The sequence below is a fragment of the Ursus americanus genome, chromosome 37, assembly GCF_024610735.1.
Source record: "Ursus americanus isolate L20-20 chromosome 37, mUrsAme1.1.p, whole genome shotgun sequence".
Lineage (NCBI taxonomy): Eukaryota > Metazoa > Chordata > Mammalia > Carnivora > Ursidae > Ursus > Ursus americanus.
Window position 1 is genome coordinate 9,434,791 of NC_142163.1, and position 22,811 is coordinate 9,457,601.

Consider the following 22,811-nt stretch of genomic DNA (forward strand, 5'->3'; position numbering starts at 1 on the left):
GAGGTTTCTTTGAATGTGTGAGGATGAGTGGGGGAGTATGGTAGGGCAGGTCATCAGACAGATTTAATGAACCTTATGGTAATGTAAATGTATGAAATGCTTCCACTAAAGGAACATAAGTGGTAGCCCTTAGGAGGTTCATGTGTTAGGATACATTAAGTTGTCCAATAGATATTAAGAGGACTGTACTCAAATGCTGTAACAGAAGTTTTAAATATTGCAAAGTGTATCTAAACACTGCATGATGTTTACATATCAATTTGATTTCTCTGCTCTTACTATGCATTAAAGAATGTTAAAACAGTGCTGCTTATACTGCACTTACATGATACTTAGTGGAGATGTGTATCACCAAAATGGGATGTAACTTGTACTTCACTTGGTAGTGAATTATAATTCATTAGATTAAAAAAAATACTACATTATGTAAGTCACCATACAGTATATCATTACCTTTTGATGTAATGTTCCATGATTCATTGTTTGCGTGTAACACTGAGTGCACCATGCAATACATGGATTTTTCAAATATTTTTATTTTTATTTAAAAGCTAATTTTTTTGTAATGTCATGAGAAAAGTTGTCTCATATTATTAAAAATGGATGTTTTCATGAATGTAAGTATTATGAAACTATTTTGTCTCTTTCTTTTAAAGATTTTATTTATTTATTCATTTGAGAGAGTGAGTGAGAGAGAGAGAGAGCACAAGCAGGGGGAGCAGCAGTCAGAGGGAGAAGCGGGCTCCCCACTGAGCAGGGAGCCCAATGCGCTGCTTGATCCTGGGACTCCAGGATCATGAGCTGCGCTGAAGGCAGATGCTTAACTGACTGAGCCACCCAGGTGTCCCTTATTTTGTCTATCTGCCACTAAGTATGAGGTCTAATTTATTCTTTCAAATTGCAGTTACTAGAATATTATGTAACCCTTTAGAGTTAAATTTCATTTTTAAAAATATAAGAAGTTTATATTCTCTTTATCTTTGTTCATTTTTAATTTGTTTTATTTGAATTTTTATCTCACCTTCAAAAGTGAATGTCTCTTTGCAATACTATGTACATGGATATACATATATACACACACATATTTACCATATTAGCTATATATCCAAGAGATTATAGTGAAAGAACCTTATTTCATAAATTGTGGTTATTTTGTGGCAAATTTCTCTTAAGATGAGGTAAGTAGGGTTTTTTTTAAGAAAAACTTTTTATTATATTATGTTAGTCTTAGTTTCTGATGTAATGTTCCATGCTTCATTGTTTGCATATAACACCCAGTAGGTTTTAAGGAGAAGTGTTTTTATTTGAATACATCTCCATTCTGTTTCTAGTGTGCAATGATGCACTTCTCAGAGTTGGAGATGAAAGAGAGGGAAGGTACCCTCCCAATGACCAAAGACACTGAGGTGTGCACATTTAGGTCCACTGCCTGGGAAAGGCTGAAAAGAAATGAGGACAAAAAGCCAATGTTAACAGCCCTGGAGGAGGCCATTGCTGGCCAGAAGAACAGTGAGACATGTAAGTAAACTCAAGCTGTTTGTGTGTCATGCTACGTCTTTTAGAACAGGGTGACTCAATTCTCAGAGCTAAGAGAAGTTAGGAGTATTATATTGTATTAATTTTAAATTGACAGTATTATTATAACTGCTGTTCAGTTAGTAGCTGCTGGGCTGTTCTTTCCGTCCATGGAATTAAGGCCTCATTGTCCCTTTGAATGTTGTGACATGCAGAAATGAGTCACCTAGAAACCAATTTCCTAGGACACAGTTTCTTTTCAATATAGATTTTAGTTAGTTAACATACAGTGCAATATTGGTTTCAAGAATAGAATCAATAATTCATCACTTTCATACACCACCGCATGTTCATCACAGCAAATACTCTCCTTAATACCCATCACCCATCTAGCCCATCCCCCCACCCACATCCCTTCAGAAAGCTTCAGTGTGTTCTCTATAGTTAAAAGTCTCTTATGGATTCCTTCTCTCTCTTCTTTCCCCTTCCTCTATGTTCATCTGTTTTGTTTCCTGAATGCCACATATGAGTGAGATCATATGGTATTGTCTTTCTTTGACTGACTTATTTCACTTAGCATAATACAAACGACAACGTTTCATTCTTTTTGATGTCTGAATAATATTTCATTATATAATATACCATTTATTCTTTATCCATTTACCAGTCGATTGGCATTTGGTCTCTTTCCAGAGTTTGTCTGTTGTGGACAATGCTGCTATAAACATCAGGATGCATATGCCACCTTTGGATCACAACTTCTGTATCTTTGGGGTAAACACCCAGTAGTGCAATGGCTACGTCAAAGGGTAGCTCAATTTTTAACTTTTTAAGGGACCTCCACACTGTTTTCCAGAGTGGCTGTACCAACTTGCATTCTCACCAACAGTGTAGGAGGGATCCCCTTTCTCCACATCCTCGCCAATATCTATCGTTTCCTGACTTCTTAATTTTAGCCATTCTGACTGGTGTGAGGTGGTATCGCATTGTGGTTTTGATTTGTATCTCCCTGGTAATGAGCTATGTTGAGCATCTTTTCATGTGTCTGTTAGCCATCTGGATGTCTTCTTTGGAACAGTGTCTATTCATGTCTTCTGTCCTTTTCTTAATGGGTTATTTGGTTTCAGGGTGTTGAGATTAATAAGATCTGTATGCCTTTCCCTTTCTTTCTCTTCAGCTTCTCTCATTAGTGTTTTAAGTTTTCAGAGTACAGGTCTTTTACCTCTTTGGTTAGGTTTTATTGTTAGGTGCCTTATTGATTTTGGTGCAGTTGTAAATGGGATCCATTCCTTGATTTCTTTGTTGCTTCATTATTGGTGTATAGAAATGCAGAGGATTTCTGCACATCTTGATTTTATAGCATGCAAATTTGCTGAATTCCTGTATGAGTTCTACCAATTTTGTACTGGAGTCTTTCAGGTATCTACATAGAGTATCATGTTGTTGTCTGAATGCTGAAGCTATTAAGTAGTAATGGTGAGAGTGGACATCCCTGTCTTGTTTCTGCCCCTAGGGAAAGGCACTCAGGTTTTCCCCACCGGGGATGATATTAGCTGTGGGTCAATTTTGTATATGGCCTTTATGATGTTGAGGTATGTTCCATCTATCTCTACTTTGTTGAGGGTTTTATTAAGAAAGGATGCTTTCTTTTGTCAAATGCTTTTCTGTACCTATTGAGGGGATACTATGGTTCTTATCTTTTTTTTTATTAATGCAGTATATCAAGTTGATTTATTTGCTGATGTTGAACCACCCATACAGCACTGGAATATTTCTTACTTGCTCATGATGAAAAATGTTTTTTGTAAGAGTTTATCTATTTATATTTTTGAGAGAGAGAGAGAAATCAGAAGAGGAGCACAGGCAGGGGTACAAGCACATTCCATGCTAAGCATGGAGCCCAAAGAGGGGCTACCCTACAACCCTGAAATCATGACCCGAGTCAAAATCAAGAGTCGGACGCTTAATGGACTGAGTCACCCAGGTGCCCTGAATAATTCTTTTAATGTACTGTTGAGTTTGATTTACCATCATTTTATCGATAATTTTTGCATCCATGTCTCTCAGGGATATTGGCCTATAGTTCTCCTTTGTGGTGTTTTTTTGTTTGTTTGTTTGTTTTGTTTTGGAATACAGGTCATGCTGGCCTCATAAAGGAGTTGAGAAGTGCTCCTCCCATGTATATGTTTTGGAACTGTTTCAGAAGAATAGGTATGAACTCTTCCTTAAATGTGTGGTAGAATTCCACTGGAAGCCATCCAGCCCAGGACTTATTTGTTGGGTGATACTTGATTACACATTCAATTATTTGCTGTTTGGGATGTGTTCAAATTTTCTATTCCTGTTTCAGCTTTTGTGGTTTGTATGTTTCTTGGAATTTGTCCTTTTCTTCCAAATTGCCCAGTTTTTGGTGTACACTTTTTCATGACATTCTCTTATAATTGTTCGTATATTTGTGGCATTAGTGTGGTCCCTCATCTTTTATTCATGATTTTATTTATTTGGGTTCTATCCCTTTTATTTTTGATAAGTCTGGCTAGGGATTTATCAATCCTGTTAATTCTCTCAAAGAACCATCTCCTGGTTTCATTGATTTGTTTTTTTATTCTATATCTTTGATTGCTGCTCTACTCTTGATTAGTTCTCTTCTCCTGCTGGATTTAGGCTTTCCTTCTGTTGTTTTCCCAGCTCCTTTAGGTGTAAGGTCAGGCTGTGTCTTGGAGACTTTGCAAGGAAGGCCTGTTTTGCTATCTCCTTCCCTCCTAGGATGGCCTTTGCTGCATCCCAAAGGTCTTAGTTTTGGTCTCTCCCATTTTTCTGTTCATTTGCTTCCATATCTTTACATTTCCATTCTGTCTGGATTTCCTGGTTGACCCATTCATTCTTTCAGAGGACATTCCTTCACCTCCATGTAGTTGTGATCCTTCCCAATGTTGTCTTGTGGTTGATGTCAAGTTTCATAGTCTTGTAGCCTGAAAATATGCATGCAAGTATTTTGGTATTTCTGTCCTGATTGAGTACTGATTTGGTGACTTGGGATGTGATCTCTTTGGAAGAACCTTCCATGGGCACTGGAAATGAAGGTGTATTCTGCTGCCTTAGTGAGAAATGCCCTGAATAGATGTGTTAAGGGCATCTGGTCCAGTGTGTCATTCAAAGCCCTTGTTTCCTTGTTCATCTTCTACTTAGATGATCTATGCTTTGCTGTAAATGGGCTGTTCACGTCCCCTACTATTATTATTAGCTTATTATCTATGAGTATCATTAAGGTGGTGATTAATTGTGTTTACTGAGTGGCTGCTCCCATCATAATAAGGGCATATATACGTACACTTGTCAGACCTTCTTGTTGGGTAGGCCCCTTTCATGGGATATAGGGTCCTTCTCCATGTCTTCTCACAGGCTTAGGTTGAACATCTCATTTGTCTGACAGAAGTCTCAGCTACTCTAGCTTTCTTTGGATGTCTGTTAGTGTGGCAAATGCTTCCCCACCTATCTCTGTCAATGAACAGGTGTCTTAGGGTCGGAAATGAGTATTTTGTACGACAGCTATCCACGGGTCTTGTTGCATTTGGGTTAGGTTTGGTGTGGCGTAGTGTGGTTTTTATTATTCTGATACCGTGAGTCTGTCTACCGGAGTGTTTGGGCCGTTTACATTTAAATTAATGATGGAAAGATAGGAATTTAGCGTCGTTGTATAAGCTGTAAGGTCTATGTGTCTGTAGATTGTCTCTGTCCTTTTCTGGGCTTTGTGACTTTTGTTGTCTCTTTCTGCTTAATGGGTCCCCTTTACTATTTATTCTTGCAGGGCTAGTTTAGTGTTCCCAAATTCCTATCATTTTTGTTAGTTGTGGAAATTCTTTTTTTGTTAATAATAATAATAATTTTTATTATATTATGTTAGTCACCATACAGTACATCCCCGATTTCCGATGTAAGGCTCGATGATTCATTAGTTGCGTATAACACCCAGTGCACCATGCAATACGTGCCCTCCATACTACCCATCACCAGCCTATCCCATTCCCCCATCCCCCTCCCCTCTGAAGCCCTCGGTTTGTTTCTCAGAGTACATAGTCTCTCGTGCTTCATTCCCCCTTCTGATACCCCCCCCATCTTTATCCCTTTCTTCTCCTACCGATCTTCCTACTAGTTCTTGATCTCTCCTGTTCTGAATAACAACTTGTTGGATCAAGGATCCTTGGCTGCATATGTTTCTCATTTAGCACATTGAGTTTTTCATGCCAGTCCTTTACTGGCCCGCCAGGTCTCTGTGGACAGATGTGCTGCAAGCCTTCCGTGTCTAATGTTGTTGGTTCAGGACCTCTTCTTCCGAGCTACTTTCAGACTCTTCTTTCTCCTTGTCATTTGCAAGCTGCACTCTGATAGGTCATGGGGTTGCTCTATTTTTGTTGATTTTGTGGGGATTTCTCTGTGCCTCTTCGACTCAAATGCCCATTTCATTCCCTGGATTAGGGAAATTCTTAGCTATAACGCTTTTGCCCTCTTTCCACGCTCATCTTCCTCTGGGTCTCCTACAATAGGGATATTAGGTTTGTTTATGGGATGGCTGAATTCCCTAAGACAACTTTCATCATCTAATAGTCTTCTTGCACTCTTCTTTTCGGGTTCATTTTCCCTGTAATCTCTTCTAGCTAACTGATCACTCTTTTGTTCATTCATACTTGTTTTGATGCTCTCCACTTGGTCCTGCCTCTCGGTTATAGTGTGTCCCATTTTGGCCAGACAAGATTTGAGTTGTTTTTCCTCTATGGGGACAGATTCTCTAGGGTTTTTTTTTTTCAAGCCTAGAGTATATCTTTTTGACAATGGTTTCATATTCTACTTCAGACATCTGACTTATATCCACAGTGATTCAATCCCTGGCTGTGAGGACAACTTCCTGTTCTTTCTGTTGGGGTAAATTTCTCCATTGGGTCCTGTTGTCCTGAAGATGAGAGGAGAAAGGATGAGAAAAAACAAAAAACAAGGAAACAACAAGCACCAGCCACCACCACCACGGCATAAAAATCACAACAAATAAGTGGATCCCGGGAGTGTTTTGTTCTGCTTGTCCAGAGAACCTAGATTGCAAGATAAGAGAGAAGGAAAATAAATACAACGAGAAGAAACAAATCTAAAACCTGTACAGTGTCCATGAAAATGAAAATCGAAAGAGGATACACGAAAAGAATTGAAAAAAATAGCTTTTTTCAGCCGGTCCCCTGAGTCGAGCTGGATAGGTACCAGACCAGCCTAAATAACCACGGAATCAGCCTGAGACGCAGGAAGACGCATCTGGATCTCTACAAATGAACATCTCCAGCGCTGAGTATAGAGGTACCAAGAGGGGAGCTGTAAACCGTGCACAGATATCGGAAGATAAACGGAAGGGGGAGGGAGCCGCCGCGTTTGGGCGCCGGGAAGCGGCAGCCACCTGCACGGGGGAGCGGGAGGACTCACAGAGGGCACCCACGAGAGAGCGGACTGAGACCGGTGAGCCATGAACCCACGCCACCAGGCATTTCCCGGAACACCGGAATCCCGGTGTGCTCACGGGATCCAGACTGAGACCGGGAGCTCCTGGAGCGCGCGCGGGGCGGCTGGCGGCTGGCGGGCCAACTGCACAGGGGAGCTGGCGGACTCGCGGTCGGCACCCACGAAACAGCAGACTGAGACCCTGAACCGGGTGCGCGCGCCACCAGGCTTCTCCCGAAACTCCGGAATTGCGGTGTGCTCACCGGGCATTGACTGAGACCGGGAGACCCGGGAGCGTGCGGGGCGGCAGGTGGCTGGCGGCATTAGAAACACAAAGGACAGAGACGCGCCGGCCCTGGAAGTGAGGGCAGGGACACCGAGTTGGTGCGCACATCCCGGGACGCTGCAGGGTTGAGCAGCACCAACAGTAATAGAGTTAAAGTGGCCAGAACATCAGTGGAGAACGGGCCGCAATCCCTCTGTTCTGTGACAATGCAGCCTCTGCTGCTCTGACCCTCAGAAGAGGCATAGCCGGCCGCCGGGGAAAGCCGCCAGAGAACAAAAGCCTGGAAATACCGGTTCAGAGAGTGCCCATCACCATCCTCCCTCGCAGGGGACACGGAGACTCTAACCAAACAGGGTTGCCTGAGTATCTGCGTGGCAGGCCCCTCCCCCAGAAGGCAGGCTGAAAAATCAAGAAGCCCACAACCGGAGGCGCCTGGGTGGCGCAGTCATTGAGCGCCTGTCTCAGGCTTAGGGCGTGATCCCGGCGTTCCGGAAAGAAGTACCTCATCAGGCTCCTCCGCTGGGAGCCTGCTTCTTCCTCTCTCACTCCCCTGCTTCTGTTCCATTCTTGCTGGCTGTCTGTCTCCCTCTCTCAGATAAGTAAATAAATAAAATCTTTAAAGAAGAAGCCCACATCTCTAAGATCCCTATAAAACAAGGGGCACGGCCTGGGACCCAGTCAATAATTTTGGGCTCTGGACAACCCCGCAACCTCTCCTCATTAGAATGACAAGAAGGAGAAGCCCCCCCCCCCAGCAAAGAAAAGACAGTGAGTCAGTGGCCTCTACCACAGAAGTAACGGATATGGATGTAACCAAATTATCAGAAATGGAATTCAGAGTAACAATGGTCAAGATAATGAGTAGACTTGAAAACAGTATTCAGGAAAATGTTACTGAGAATATAGAATCCCTAAGGGCGGAAATGAGAGCGAATTTGACAGAAATTAAAAATTCTATGAGCCAAATGCAGGCAAAACTAGAGGCTCTGACGGCCAGGGTCACCGAAGTGGAAGAAAGGGTTAGTGAATTGGAGGATGGGTTAATAGAGGAAAAAATAAAAATAGAAGATGGTCTTAAATCCACGCCCACGAATGTAGGTTATGGGAGATTACTGACTCAACGAAACGATCCGTGTTAGAATCATCGGCATCCCCGAGGGGGTGGAGAAAAACAGGGGTCTAGAAGAGATATTTGAACAAATTGTAGCTGAAAACTTCCCTAATCTAGCAAGGGAAACAAAAATTCGTGTCCAAGAGGCAGAGAGGACCCCTCCCAAGCTCAACCATGACAGACCTACACCACGTCACGTCATAGTGCAACTCGCAAATATGAGATCCAAGGATACAGTATTGAAAGCGGCCAGGGCAAAGAAATTTCTCACGTACCAAGGCAAAGGCACCAGAATTACGTCAGACCTGTCTACACAGACCTGGAATGAGAGAAAGGGTTGGCGGAGCATTTTTAAAGCTCTTTCAGAGAAAAACATGCAGCCAAGGATCTTTTATCCAGCAAGGCTGTCATTCAGAATTGATGGAGAAATAAAGACATTTCAGAATCGACAGTCACTAGCCAATTTCGTAACCACGAAACCAGCCCTACAGGAGGTATTACGGGGGGTTCTATAAAAGTAAAAAGGCCCCAAGAGTGATACAAAACAGAAAGTCATAGCCAATACAAACAAAGACTTTACTGACAATATGGCAGAATTAAAAGCGTATCTCTCAGTACTCAGTCTTAACATTAATGGTTTAAAATTCTTGCTTTAAACGCCACAGGGTGGCAGATTGGATAAAAAGAAATGACCCATCCATTTGCTGTCTACAAGAGACTCATTTCGAACCCCAAGATGCATTCAGACTGAGAGTAAGGGGATGGAGTACCATCTTTCACGCAAATGGACCTCAAAAGAAAGCTGGGGTAGCAATTCTCATATCAGATAAACTGGATTTTAAACTACAGACTATAGTTAGAGATGCAGAAGGGCACTATATTATTCTTAAGGGAAGTATTCAACAAGTGGATATGACAATTATAAATATATATGCCCCCAACAGGGGAGCAGCAAGATACACAAGCCAACTCTTAACCAGAATAAAGAGACATATAAATAAAAATACATTAATAGTACGGGACCTCCACACTCCACTATCAGAAATAGACAGAATACCCTGGCAAAAACTAAGCAAAGAGTCAAAGGCTTTGAATGCCATACTCGACGAGTTGGACCTCTTAGATATATATAGAACACTACACCCCAGAACCAAAGAATACTCATTCTATTCTAATGCCCATGGAACATTCTCAAGAATAGACCATGTTCTGGGACACAAAACAGGTCTCAACCGATACCAAAAGATTGAAATTATCCCCCGCATATTCTCAGACCACAACGCTCTGAAATTGGAACTCAACCACAAGGAAAAATTTGGAAGAAACTCAAACACTTGGAGACTAAGAACCATACTGCTCAGGAATGACTCGATAAACCAGGAAATCAAAAAATCAAATTAAACAATTTATGGAGACCAATGAGAATGAAAATACAACTGTCCAAAACCTATGGGATACTGCAAAGGCAGTCGTAAGGGGGAAATACATAGCCATCCAAGCCTCACTCAAAAGAATAGAAAAATCTAAAATGCAGTTTTTATATTCTCACCTCAAGAAGCTGGAACAGCAACAGAGGGACAGGCCTAATCCACGCACGAGGAAGCAGTTGACCAAAATTAAAGCTGAAATCAATCAAGCAGAAACCAGAAGTATAGTAGAGCAGATCAACAGGACTAGAAGCTGGTTCTTGGAGAGAATCAATAAAATTGACAAACCACTGGCAAGACTTATCCAAAAGAAAAGAGAAAGGACCCAGATTATTAAAATTATGAATGAAAAAGGAAAGGTCACGACGAACACCATTGAAATTGGAAGGATTATTAGAAATTTTTATCAACAGCTATATGCCAATAAACTAAGCAATCTGGAAGAGATGGAATCCTTCCTGGAAACCTATAAACTACCAAGATTGAAACAGGAAGAAATTGATTTCTTAAACAGGCCAATTAATTATGAAGAAATTGAGTCAGTGATAAACAACCTTCCAAATAACAAAACTCCAGGCCCGGACGGTTTTCCTGGGGAATTCTACCAAACATTCAAAGAAGAAATAATACCTATTCTCCTAAAGCTATTTCAAAAAATAGAAACAGAAGGAAAGCTACCAAACTCATTCTATGAGGCCAATATTACCTTGATCCCCAAACCAGGAAAAGACCCCCTCAAAAAGGAGAATTACAGACCGATTTCCCTAATGAATATGGACGCCAAAATCCTCAACAAGATACTTGCTAATAGAATCCAACAGTACATTAAAAGGATTATCCACCACGATCAAGTGGGATTCATACCTGGGATGCAAGCGTAGTTCAATATTCGCAAATCAATCAGCGTGATACATCATATCAACAAGAAAAGACTCAGGAACCATACGATCCTCTCAATCGATGCCGAAAAAGCATTTGACAAAATACAGCATCCTTTCCTGATTAAAACCCTTCAGAGTGTAGGAATAGAAGGTACATTTCTCAATCTCATAAAAGCCATCTATGAAAAGCCTACTGCAAATATTATTCTCAATGGGGAAAAGCTGGAAGCCTTTCCCTTAAGATCAGGAACACGACAAGGATGCCCACTCTCGCCACTAATATTCAACATAGTACTAGAAGTCCTTGCAACAGCAATCAGACAACAAAAAGGGATCAAAGGTATTCAAATTGGCAAAGAAGAAGTCAAAATGTCTCTCTTTGCAGATGACATGATACTCTATGTGGAAAACCCAAAAGAAGCCACTCCCAAACTATTAGAAGTTATAGAGCAATTCAGTAACGTGGCGGGATACAAAATCAATGCTCAGAAATCAGTTGCATTTCTGTACACGAATAACGAGAACGAAGAAAGAGAAATCAGGGAATCCATCCCATTTACAATAGCACCAAAAACCATACGTTACCTTGGAATTAACTTAACCAGAGACGTAAAGGACCTTTATTCTAGAAACTATAAATCACTCTTAAAAGACATTGAGGAAGACCTAAAAAGATGGAAAGATATTCCATGCTCATGGATCGGAAGAATTAACATAGTTAAAATGTCCATGCTACCCAGAGCAATCTACACTTTCAATGCTATCCCGATCAAAATACCGAGAACGTTTTTCAAAGAACTGGAACAAATAGTCCTTAAAATGTATGGAACCAGAAAAGACCCCGAATCTCCAAGGAACTGTTGAAAAGGAAAAACAAAGCTGGGGGCATCACAATGCCGGATTTCGAGCTGTACTACAAAGCTGTGATCACAAAGACAGCATGGTACTGGCACAAAAACAGACACATAGACCAATGGAACAGAATAGAGAGCCCAGAAATGGACCCTCAGCTCTTTGGGCAACTAATATTTGATAAAGCAGGAAAAAACATCCGGTTGGAAAAAGACAGTCTCTTCAATAAATGGTGCTGGGAAAATTGGACAGCTACATGCAAAAGAATGAAACTTGACCACTATCTCACACCACACACAAAAATAAACTCCAAATGTATGAAAGACCTCGATGTGAGACAGGAATCCATCAAAATTCTAGAGGAGAACATAGGCAGCAACCTCTACGACATCGGCCAAAGCAACCTTTTTCATGACACATCCCCAAAGGCAAGAGAAACAAAAGATAAAATGAATTTATGGGACTTCATCAAGATTAAAAGTTTCTGCACATCCAAGGAAACAGTCAGAAAAACTAAGAGGCAGCCCACGGAATGGGAGAATATATTTGCAAATGACACTACAGATAAAGGACTGGTATCCAAGATCTACAAAGAACTTCTCAAACTCAATACACGAGAAACAAATAAACAAATCAAAAATGGGCAGAAGATATGAACAGACACTTTTCCAATGAAGACATACAAATGGCTAACAGACACATGAAAAAATGTTCAAAATCATTAGCCATCAAGGAAATTCAAATCAAAACCACACTGAGATACCACCTTACGCCAGTTAGAATGGCAAAAATAGACAAGGCAAGAAACAACAAATGTTGGAGAGGATGTGGAGAAAGGGGATCCCTCCTACATTGTTGGTGGGAATGCAAGTTGGTACAGCCACTCTGGAAAACAGTGTGGAGGTCCCTTAAAAAGTTAAAAATTGAGCTACCCTATGACTCAGCCATTGCACTACTGGGTGTTTACCCCAAAGATACAGACGTAGTGAAGAGAAGGGCCATATGCACCCCAATGTTCTTAGCAGCAATCTCCACAATAGCTAAATCGTGGAAGGAGCTGAGATGCCCTGCAACAGATGACTGGATTAAGAAGTTGTGGTCCATATATACAATGGAATATTACTCAGCAATCAGAAAGAACGAGTTCTCAACATTTGCTACAACATGGACGGCACTGGAGGAGATAATGCTTAGTGAAATAAGTCAAGCAGAGAAAGACAACTATCATATGATTTCTCTCATCTATGGAACATAAGAACTAGAATGATCAGTAGGGGAAGAAAGGGATAAAGAAAGGGGGGGTAATCAGAAGGGTGAATGAAACATGAGAGACTATGGCTATGAGAAACAAACTGAGGGCCTCAGAGGGGAGGGAGGTGGGGGAATGGGATACACTGGTGATGGGTAGTAAGGAGGGCACATATTGCATGGTGCAGTGGGTGTTATACACAACTAATGAATCATCGAGCCTTACATCGAAAACCGGGGATGTACTGTATGGTGACTAACATAATATAATAAAAAATCATTATTAAAAAAAAATTTTAAAAAAAAGAATTGAAAAAAATAAACAATGAAACAACAAAAACTAAGAAAACGCATTATAGAGATGAAAACATAAATCAAGAGAAGGAATTGAAAGAACAAGAAAGTAACTGAAAAAAGAATCACATTCCAACAAAAGCCCTAAAGTACAAAGAATGCTAGATAGTCTTTCCCCTAGAACTGAAGCTTCACAGCTCTCTGCTCAGGAAACTTGGTGGGAGCAGTTGTGTGTGGGTTCTCCTGGGGAAGGGGCCTGTTGTGCTGATTGCCAGCTGGACTTGCCCTAGGGGAAAGGCTTGTCCAGGGTGTGGGGGAAGCAGGGCTTACTTGTGAGAGTTTCTGGACTCCAGTACTGTTTTCCTTCCTAAAGGCTTTCACCAAAGATGGGTGGGATGAAAATGGCACTGCCTCTGTTCTCCAGCCCCAGGGCTGAAAATTCTCAGCCCACCACTCTTGAGTGAGCCCTCTCAGAAGAGCAATCAATCAGAATTGTGTCCCCGGCTTTCTGTCAGGACTCTGTATTCACGTGTTGTCTGAGTCTGAGTGGTTTTGTGTTTTGGTGCTTATTTATTTATTTTCTTTCCTTCCTTCCTTCCTTCCCTCCCTCCCTCCCTCCATCCCTCCTTCTTTCCTTCCTCCCTCCCTCCCTCCCTCCATCCCTCCTTCTTTCCTCCCTCCCTCCCTCCCTCCCTCCCTCGCTTCCTTCCTTCCTTCCTTCCTTCCTTCCTTCCTTCCTTCCTTCCTTCCTTCCTTCCTTCCTTCCTTCCTTCCTTCCTTCCTTCTTCCCCTCCCTCCCTCCGTCCCTCCCTTCCTTCTTTCCTTCCTTCCTCTCTCTCTTCCTCCCTCCCTCCCTTCCTCCCTCCCTCCCTTCCTTCTTTCTTTTCTTTCCTTCTTTCTTTCTCTTCCTTTCTTCCTTTCTTCTTTGTCATCTGCTTTGTTTTTTCTCAGGCCCTTAAGTTTCCAAAGTCCAACTTTTAGGGACTCCTGTGGGCAGACCTCCACTTCTCCTCTCTCCTCACTTCTACCTTTGGCTGGACCTGACCCATGAAAGTGGTCACAGGACAGAGCAGCACTTCCCTCTCTGTGGCAACACAGAGCACAAAGCCAGTATGTAGCCTCACTGTCCCAGCGGGTTTCCACACACCTATGCCTGAGAACAGTGCAAGACCTAGGCTCCACCCATTCTTCTGGCATCACTGGGGACCATGCTGTCACACCTGGGATTCTCCTCCAGTTGGCCTCCTGAGCACCTATATGCCAGGCACAGTGGCAGACTTCCAAAAGGCCCCAGTTTGTGCTCTACTGCTTCTAATCCTTTGCAGTAGCTTGCTCCAATAGCTTCCTTCCCCGCTGTCCTATCCACAGCTCTGTCCCTGGGCTTTCAAATCTGCACATCTCCTACCTTTCAAAACGTGGTCAGCTTTCTACTTGTAGAGTGGCACTATGTCTTTGACACTCCCCCCTTTGATTTCTCAGTCACAATGTTTTGGTAACTCCCTTCTTGTATCCGCAGGATGACACAACCATACTGTCCCCCTACTCTCGCACCAGTTGAACTCCTCAGAAACATTGTTTTCAAAAAGCATTGACCCTGAAGTTAGTAATAGTTTAATGCATTTTAGAAGTCTAGTCTTTTTGGAAGGGGATTAAGAAAAGCGAGTTAACTTGAAAATACAATGGTTGGGATTTTCATTTATTCTGTGATTGAACAGTCACCTGGTTTTACTTTAGAAGTTGACAAGTGATTTGGGAGTCTCCTCAAACTTGGGAAATTCATTAATAGGAACCACCAGTGGAAGGGACCAGGAGGTGTTGGTCCCTTCCTTCTTGAACATGTAACGGTAGTCTCCTTTGTCTACTATCTGGCTGCATCAGACTAGGACGTGCTCATTTACAATGCCTCGGCTTTGGAGACTGAAGGAATTGGAAGAAGCTTGAGTCAAAATCAACAAACATTTCCCGTGCCTTTTCCGTAGGGGATCATGGTTTCAACAAGATTAACCTTTGTTGAGATGCTTTCATTACCTGCAGCAGAGGAAATTTTGTAACCCTCGAACATGTCAATACTCTGGCATTTTTTTAGTGATAAGTAGGCATGCTGGAACAGAAGTTAGTTGCTACCATGGTGACATGTAAATATTGCCACGGTGATGCTTTTGTGAGGTAGCGGTATAGTACAAGTATGATAAATTATGGGATGTGTATGTTGTGAGAGAACGCTTGTTAAACTTGAACACAGCCACAGTCATATATGCCTGGATGGTACATGACAAAGGTATATGACTTCCTGTTTCTAGAAGGGCCAAAAGTAACAACAAGGACGGCAGAACTTGATGGTTTGGAGTCCTGCATATCTTTCCTTCTCCTTTGTCAACAAGGATAACCCTGAGGGTAGTTTTTGAATTGACCTTATTTGAGAAAGTCTAAGTTGAGATATACAGCAGTGTGGCATGGAGCCCCTCTGCCCCATACCTGATAGCCTATGTGTCTTAGGCAGTTCGGGGTGTTGTTCCTGGTGATAATGTTGAAGGTGATGATGATATTTAATGTCTTGGGAGAACTACACTTGGTGAATCAGGATACTTGCTATTAGGGGCAGTACTAAAAACTTCTCAATTATTGCTCATTTTTTTCTTATAGCAGCTTGGAAGGCAGTTTGGGGGAAGGTATAGATGGACCTAGCTTTGAAAAGATTGTCTTGCAAAATGGGAAGAATGCAGCTACTCTTATGTGTGCGAGAGTAATTTTACTGTATCTCAACTTTAGTAATAGAGAGTTCCTGATAATACTTCAGGTCAAGTAACCGTAGTCATCACACTGAAAGTTTCCTGAAACCAAGACAGGAGGGGACCATCTGGAAGATCATGCACAGGAGTATGTCATCCCTATCTAAGCAGCATTGCTGACTTACTTCATAGAACTTTACCTGGTGGGAAGCCTGGAGGTGACAGAGGGATAGTTTGTTTTGTCCAGATGAGCAAAGAGCACGGGGATGAAGTCCCCAGTGAGTCACTTCTGTCAATGTCTATGAAGTAAGTCAGCACAACTCTTCCAGGTGGTTTTCAATGGGCAGGAGATGGTGACTATTGTGACAAAAATTGAGGCATATTACATATAAATTAATTTCTCTATTAGGAAGATGCAGTGAGAGTGAAAACTTCAGCAGAAAGCCTCTGTGAGAAAGATGCCTCTGTAGAGAGGGTCGAGAGTGTCAGAGATACAGGTTGTTACATTAGACCTGCGCTTAAAATGCAAAGCCTGGATGTAGAATTTAAAATACTAGGAGTTGAGAAGGGAAAAATGAAGGGGGCAAAAACAGGGGGAGATGACTGACTGTGGACTCTGGGAAGCAAACTGAGGGTTTCAGAGGAGAGGGGAGTGGGGGATGGGCTAGCCCAGTGATGAGTATTATGCGCAAACAATGAATCATGGAACACTAGTACATCTAAAACTAATGATGTCTTCTAATGAATCATCGAACTTCACATCAGAAACTAGGGAGGTACTGTATGGTGACTAACATAATACAATAAAAAAAAACGTTAAAATAAAAAATAAATAAATATAGCTTTTGCTCAAAAAAAAAAAAAACCCAAAACTAATGGTGTGTTGTATGGTGACTAACTAATATAATAATAAAAATTAAAATTAAAAAATAAAATAAAAATATACTTGTGCTTTGAAAAAAAATACCAGGAGTTGAGAGATTCTTATTCTAAAGATATGTAGCAGGGAAGACACAGTGAGGTTCTGTGTTGCTTAAACAGCAATTCTGTTATGGATTTAAAAGTGTTGCTTAAACAGCAATTCTGTTATGGATTTAAAAGGCAATATGATGTCACCTAGCTAATTCTGCCTTAACCCGCCTGCTTTGAGCCAGGTGTGAAAAGAGACACTGACAATGAAGGGAATGGAGCCCTGTCTTTAGAGGGACCTTAGATACTTGCATGTAAAGAAAGGCATAAAAGAAGATTGTTAGGTGTTCAAAAGAAGAATAGTGTTCTTGTGGCTCTTCATGATGTTACTGAGGTGCTGGAGTCTCAAAGACTTCCTCCTGGTTGGGAAATGGGACCACCTCTTCAATAATGTGAGAAAAGAGGACAGAAAAGGATTTACAGTAAGGAGATTGTGTCCTGTAAAGTTGCCTATAAAGTTGTACTTTTGCATATGCTAAGAAATCTTTCCTTTGGCTTTACTAGTAAGGTTTTCTCCCCAGGGCCCTTGCTCTACCCAGATTTCCTGCCTTCCTCTGCTTCTCTGGCAGGTGTCAGCAGCAGCTTGGGCTGTAGGCTCAGAGCTCCAGAGACCTTTAGGAGAGACCATTGCTTCTGTCCATCAAGGACCTGCTTTGTTTTAGCACTATTTTTCTGCCCCTGTTTATGCATCATCTGTCCTGCGTTGCAACCCAAGTAAATATTGATGTTGTCATTTGTATACCTAACATTTGGGAGATATCTCTTCATTACATTAGTTTTCCATTTATTGACAGATGATGTTCATGCCTCATGTCTCTTCTCATCTCCTTTCTTGGTTCTGTCATGCCTCCAGTTTTAAAAATGACAAAGTTACAAGTCTGTACCGTATAGGAGGTACGGCATATATGTTTCAACCAGTTCCACTCTTGATTTCTGCTTTAACTGATAGTTGTCTTCACCTGGCTCTCCTTTGGGGGTTTCTATTTCTGAGGATTTTGTACTTCTAATGAAAGATTCCTTGTCTTTAAAGAGAAGGGTGTTTTGGTAGCAGATTATGTTGGCTATGGCAGTCCTGTGTTCTCATGATGACCTTTGGGCCCTCATTGTCTCCTCTCCCCCAGGTGAAGATAGTGCTGCAAAGAAATACAATCTGTTGAAAGCCCTAGAGGAGAAAGATATTTCTGTGAAGTACTTCATGGACAGGTGGCCCATGAGCAAGCACGACCCTACCGTCCGACTGGACAGAAAACACAAACTATCAGATGACAGAAATCACACTGAGACCACTGTGGAAGAAATTCCAGAGGACCCTCTGCAGAAAGTGAAACAAAGATGGGTCTCCAAAGGTAAGATTTGGCTTTGGCTGCCTGCTCAGTGGCCTTTGCATGTAGACAAAGTGGATGACCATGAGTCTTGCTGCCCACCCTACACATGCACAAAGGAAATCCTATTGCAGATTCCATTCCCTTCTTGGGGAAGCCACTCACATCTGTCCTTCCCCAGTTGCAGGAGCTCAAGCTCAAACATGGCCAAAGATGAATAAGTCCTCTCCCAAGACTTGGTGACATACTCAAGCAGAGGCAGTAACCACACCTCTCCCCTCTCCCACCTCCATTAATGATGGGCAAGACAGTTGGCCCCCCTCCAAAGCAGGAAGATTTTTTTTTAATTTGTAGTTATTTCTTCATTAGATGACTCACCTTAGAGGGAAAGGGGAGACGATTCCTCCTACCACCTAGAACAACCACACTACAGTGAGCTGACCAGACTGAAGTGTGCATTGAATTAACAGGTCTCCATCCTAAGAAGCAACACCACTTGCTACACCTTAGAAAACGGTGGAAACAACAGGTATCAACGGCAGAGAGCACACCTGGCGAGAAGGTCGAGAAGAAAATGGCTCACACAGTTCAAGGTGAGGTCACTGCCCAGGGAAATAAAAGCTCCAAGGACAAGCCTTGCAGGAAAGGGGCAGAGGCCAAAAGCAATAGAAGCTGGTCAGAAGAGTCCTTCAGGGGTGCCTGGGTGGCACAGTGGTTAAGTGTCTGCCTTCGGCTCAGGGCGTGATCCCGGCGTTCTGGGATCGAGCCCCACATCAGGCTCCTCTGCTGGGAGCCTGCTTCTTCCTCTCCCACTCCCCCTGCTTGTGTTCCCTTTCTCAGTGGCGCGCTCTCTCTCTCTCTCTCTCTCTCTCTCTCAAATAAATGAATGAAATCTTAAAACAAAAAAAGTCCTTCAAACCCAGTGACAATGAACAAGGTATGCAGGATTGCCTGCCTCACAACGAGAGTGTGTATCACCTGTTCTCTGTGGGAGAGAACCCATGAGGACTTGAGTAAAGTCGACTGGCTAGGATGTGGCAGGCAGGGAGGTCTTTCCTCACATCCTTTCAGCCTGCACATTTTCTTCCACAATGTACAGTGCAGAGCACGGTTGAGAGGGAAGGAGCTTCCCTTCCTGTGATACTGCCTATCAAGCCTATCACGACTAGGAAGGGAAGTCTGATGCCGGGGGCTTGCCAACACTCTCATTCCAGCCTCAGACTGAATCTGATTGCTAGGTCTGAGCACCCAGTCTGGCCGTCAGTGTGAAAGTCCTTTACCCAGGTCCAGTGAGTTTGGGTGGGAAAGCAGGAAGGGTTAGCATTTGGTCCCTTGTCCCTGGCATTTGAAAAAAAAAATTCCAGCTTGGGATTTTATGGGTTAACCTAATTGTTATTTGAATGTGGGATGGTTAAAACACTTTATGCTTTGAAACATAGTTCCTTTATCTTTAAAATGTAAAGCCAGTCCAGTAATCAGCGCTAATAATGGGTTTTTCTTTCTGTGCTGGCTGCATTTGTAATACCAGCTTCTTCTCACCCATCTCTTTCTCCTGCACACCATCCCCCACCTTAGGCTTTCCTATATGCTCTACTACTCTGCCCATAAAGAGCCTTTCATCTGTCAGTACAAGTACCATACCAACATCAAGGTCGCTTTCCAAAAAGCTGAAAATTAAAGAAACTCAGAAGACGCATGTGTTGTGCACAGATGAAAAGGATCACCAAGCTGCTTCCATGCTGCAGAGATACACCAAGAACAGTGAGAAACCATCTGGGAAAAGAGTATGCAAAACAAAGCATTTGATTTCCCACAAAACAAGGCAGGGTTTGTCAGTGCCAGGGGACTGCTCTGTGGAGAACGCTGATGGCAAGGTACCCCCTGACACTTGTTGGGTACTACTTTGACAATCCCCTTCTGAATCAGGCTTGTGCAGGCACTTCACTCATCCCTCTCAGCTAGTCCATCTGCTGACTGATTCTCAAAAACAAAGTTTTCCTTTTCCTAGGCTCCTCCCCCAAAGTTACTTTCCTGTTCCAGGAGGCATGCCTCCTGTTTGTTGGTGAACTGTCAAACTGGTAAAAACGAAACCTCTTCTGAAAACTTCTCTTAACTAGCCTCCAAACCCCCACCTCCCATACTCGCTCCCTTCCCCCAAATAAAAGGAAAAGCTGCCGCCTTCCACTATGATTTTTGACTTGGGTAGGAGGGAAAGAGGCATGTCTGGAAGACAGCCTTAAATGTGTATGCTCCTTGGTTTTGTAATAGGTGAACATTGGAGGAGTCACAAAGCAGGAAGAGCCCAGTTCCAACTATTACCTGTCATCAGCCAACCAGGATCAGAAATCCTTCAATCTTTTGCAACAATTACCGCCACCTTCTGAGATCTTACAAAGGCTGCTACACTCAAGTCCCCCTCCAGAGACTTCCCAGTCACAGCCCATGCTGCCAGAAAGACAGCGATTTGTGGTCAATAAGAACGCTGGTGAGACCCTCCTGCAGCGGGCTGCCCAGCTTGGCTATGAGGTTGGTGTCCTTGTGGGTGTCTGGATTTAGAAACTACTGATGCTGCTCCTTGATGCTGGTGAGGAGGCACCCTGGCTGGGGATGGCACAAGGAAGGGCAACAAACTGAGAGTACAACCCCCTCCAGATCAGGGACTGGGCTGGGCGTTCCAGCTTTGCACCAAAGTTATTGCCATATCCCTAGCCAACATGGCTGATGTCAGTGATAAGTTATATTGTCTCAGTACTTGATTATGTTCTTATTGTAAGCCTACATAGATCTATTATAACTTGTTTTGCACTCAGGACATATTCGTGTTATCATGCATTCACATAGTCTCTTGAAACAATAGCACTTTTTTAGTTTGGGGATAGTTTTGGTGGTTGCTTCAATGTCTTGTTTCTGTCAACATGTCTGTTTTGGAGATTTCCGGGTTATCTGGAGAGAATTCTCTGGAAGGATTTTATAGTTAGCTCAGTTGCTTGCAGATGAAATCCAGTGACAGCAGTTGGTTTATCATGAGTTGGAAGGAGCAATACCTACAAAGACAGGATAGATGTTGCATGTGGGATTGAGTAGTTCTGACATGCCAACCATTCTGTTATCACTAACTGCGGTTCAGGAAATAGATGTGCTTCTAGCAAACACATGCTTGTGCTCCCTCACCAACATGTATGCACTACCTGCCATAGCTGCAGGGGGTTCGCAAGACTAATGGTAAATGTCTTTGAAAGTGGGTACTACCAAACTATGAAGTCATCATTATGAGATTCATTGTGCAGTTCTCACAGCATTCCCCCTGCTTCTTTGCACAGGAATTGGTGTTGTACTGCCTGGAAAACAAGATTTGTGATGTGAATCATCAAGACAATGCTGGCTACTCTGCTCTGCATGAAGCTTCTGCAGGAGGATGGCTCTGCATTGTTCAACACCTTCTTAAATATGGGGCTGATGTCAACTGTAGTACCCAAGATGGAACCAGGTTAGTGGACCCTTAGTGTCTTGTTGGGACATGGGCAGTAATTCTCAGGTATGTGGAAACATTGATTGCAAAATCCTCTTTAAGTAGGAAATTTTGGAAACATACTTAAAACTTTAAAAGTGTATGACATGAGAAGAAACTTCACAGACTAGGAAGCACCAGAAATAGTCCTTTCTTAGACAGCAGGTGTACTGGCAAAATATGCCTGATATAACATAACCACTTTGAAACCATTTTGCACTGTATTGCCACTTCCAGGAAACCTTAAATAGTTAATCTTGATCAATTTCCTCTCAGCACAGTAGCAGATATCTGTCCTCTAGGAGTAGCGCAGTCCTGTGTCAGGCAGATGTACATATGTTCTTGGAGCAGCTTATCAGTCGACTTATCCGGATATTAGAAATCTGAGCTCTCATTACTGCTTCTCTTTATGGAGGGTCACAGAGAAAGGTGGGCAGCTGTTGCTATTGGACCCTCTTCGTCTGGCTGAAGTGCTTCGTAATAGATTTATTATTTTTTAAAAAGATTTTATTTATTTATTTGACAGAGAGAGACAGCCAGTGAGAAAGGGAACACAAGCAGGGGGAGTGGGAGAGGAAGAAGCAGGCTCCCAGTGGAAGAGCCTGATGTGGGGCTCGATCCCAGAACGCTGGGATCATGCCCTGAGCCGAAGGCAGACGCTTAACGACTGCACCACCCAGGCGCCCCTGTAATAGATTCAAATAGTCCCCTTAACTTTGTCTTTTTCTCTTTTGGGAACCAACTGTTTAAAGACTACAGCATTCCAAAGCAACCATATATACAAGTGGACTTAGGATGTCAGTATACACACCAGGGGAAAGGCACAGGCTAGAATAGTCCTGAAAGAACTTTGTTATATTTCATGTCCATTCCTAGCAATAAATAGGCTACTTAAAAAAAAAAAAAAACCAACAAGGTGGTTAGTACATTATATGATTTATACGTATGCTTTTCAACAAGGAAAAAAAATCACAATATTGTCCTTGAGAAAGAATTCTGGGGACACCTGGGTGGCTCAGTCGATGAAGCATCTGCTTGCAACTCAGGTCATGATCTCAGGGTTTGGGGATCAAGCCCCACGTCAGGCTTTCTGCTCTGTGGTGCAACTGCTTCTCCCTCTGCCTGCAGTTCCCCTTGCTTGTGCTCTCTCTCGTTCTGTCTCTCTCAAGTAAATAAAATCTTTAAAAAAGA

The 22,811-nt window shown here is 42.5% G+C and overlaps 1 protein-coding gene across 1 annotated transcript in view; it reads left to right on the top strand.

The window, feature by feature from the left end:
* The first annotated feature begins 1,337 nt into the window (after nucleotides 1–1,337).
* The window catches only part of LOC123776188 (BCL-6 corepressor-like), a 46,265-nt gene continuing 24,791 nt past the window's right edge, over nucleotides 1,338–22,811 (top strand). Inside the window, exons 1-7 of the mRNA XM_087859300.1 lie at nucleotides 1,338–1,518; nucleotides 17,912–18,136; nucleotides 18,583–18,815; nucleotides 19,022–19,049; nucleotides 19,688–19,986; nucleotides 20,381–20,638; nucleotides 21,433–21,599. Of these exons, the coding sequence (XP_087715426.1) occupies nucleotides 1,338–1,518; nucleotides 17,912–18,136; nucleotides 18,583–18,815; nucleotides 19,022–19,049; nucleotides 19,688–19,986; nucleotides 20,381–20,638; nucleotides 21,433–21,599 (1,391 nt within the window). The remainder of the gene's footprint in view (nucleotides 1,519–17,911; nucleotides 18,137–18,582; nucleotides 18,816–19,021; nucleotides 19,050–19,687; nucleotides 19,987–20,380; nucleotides 20,639–21,432; nucleotides 21,600–22,811) is intronic.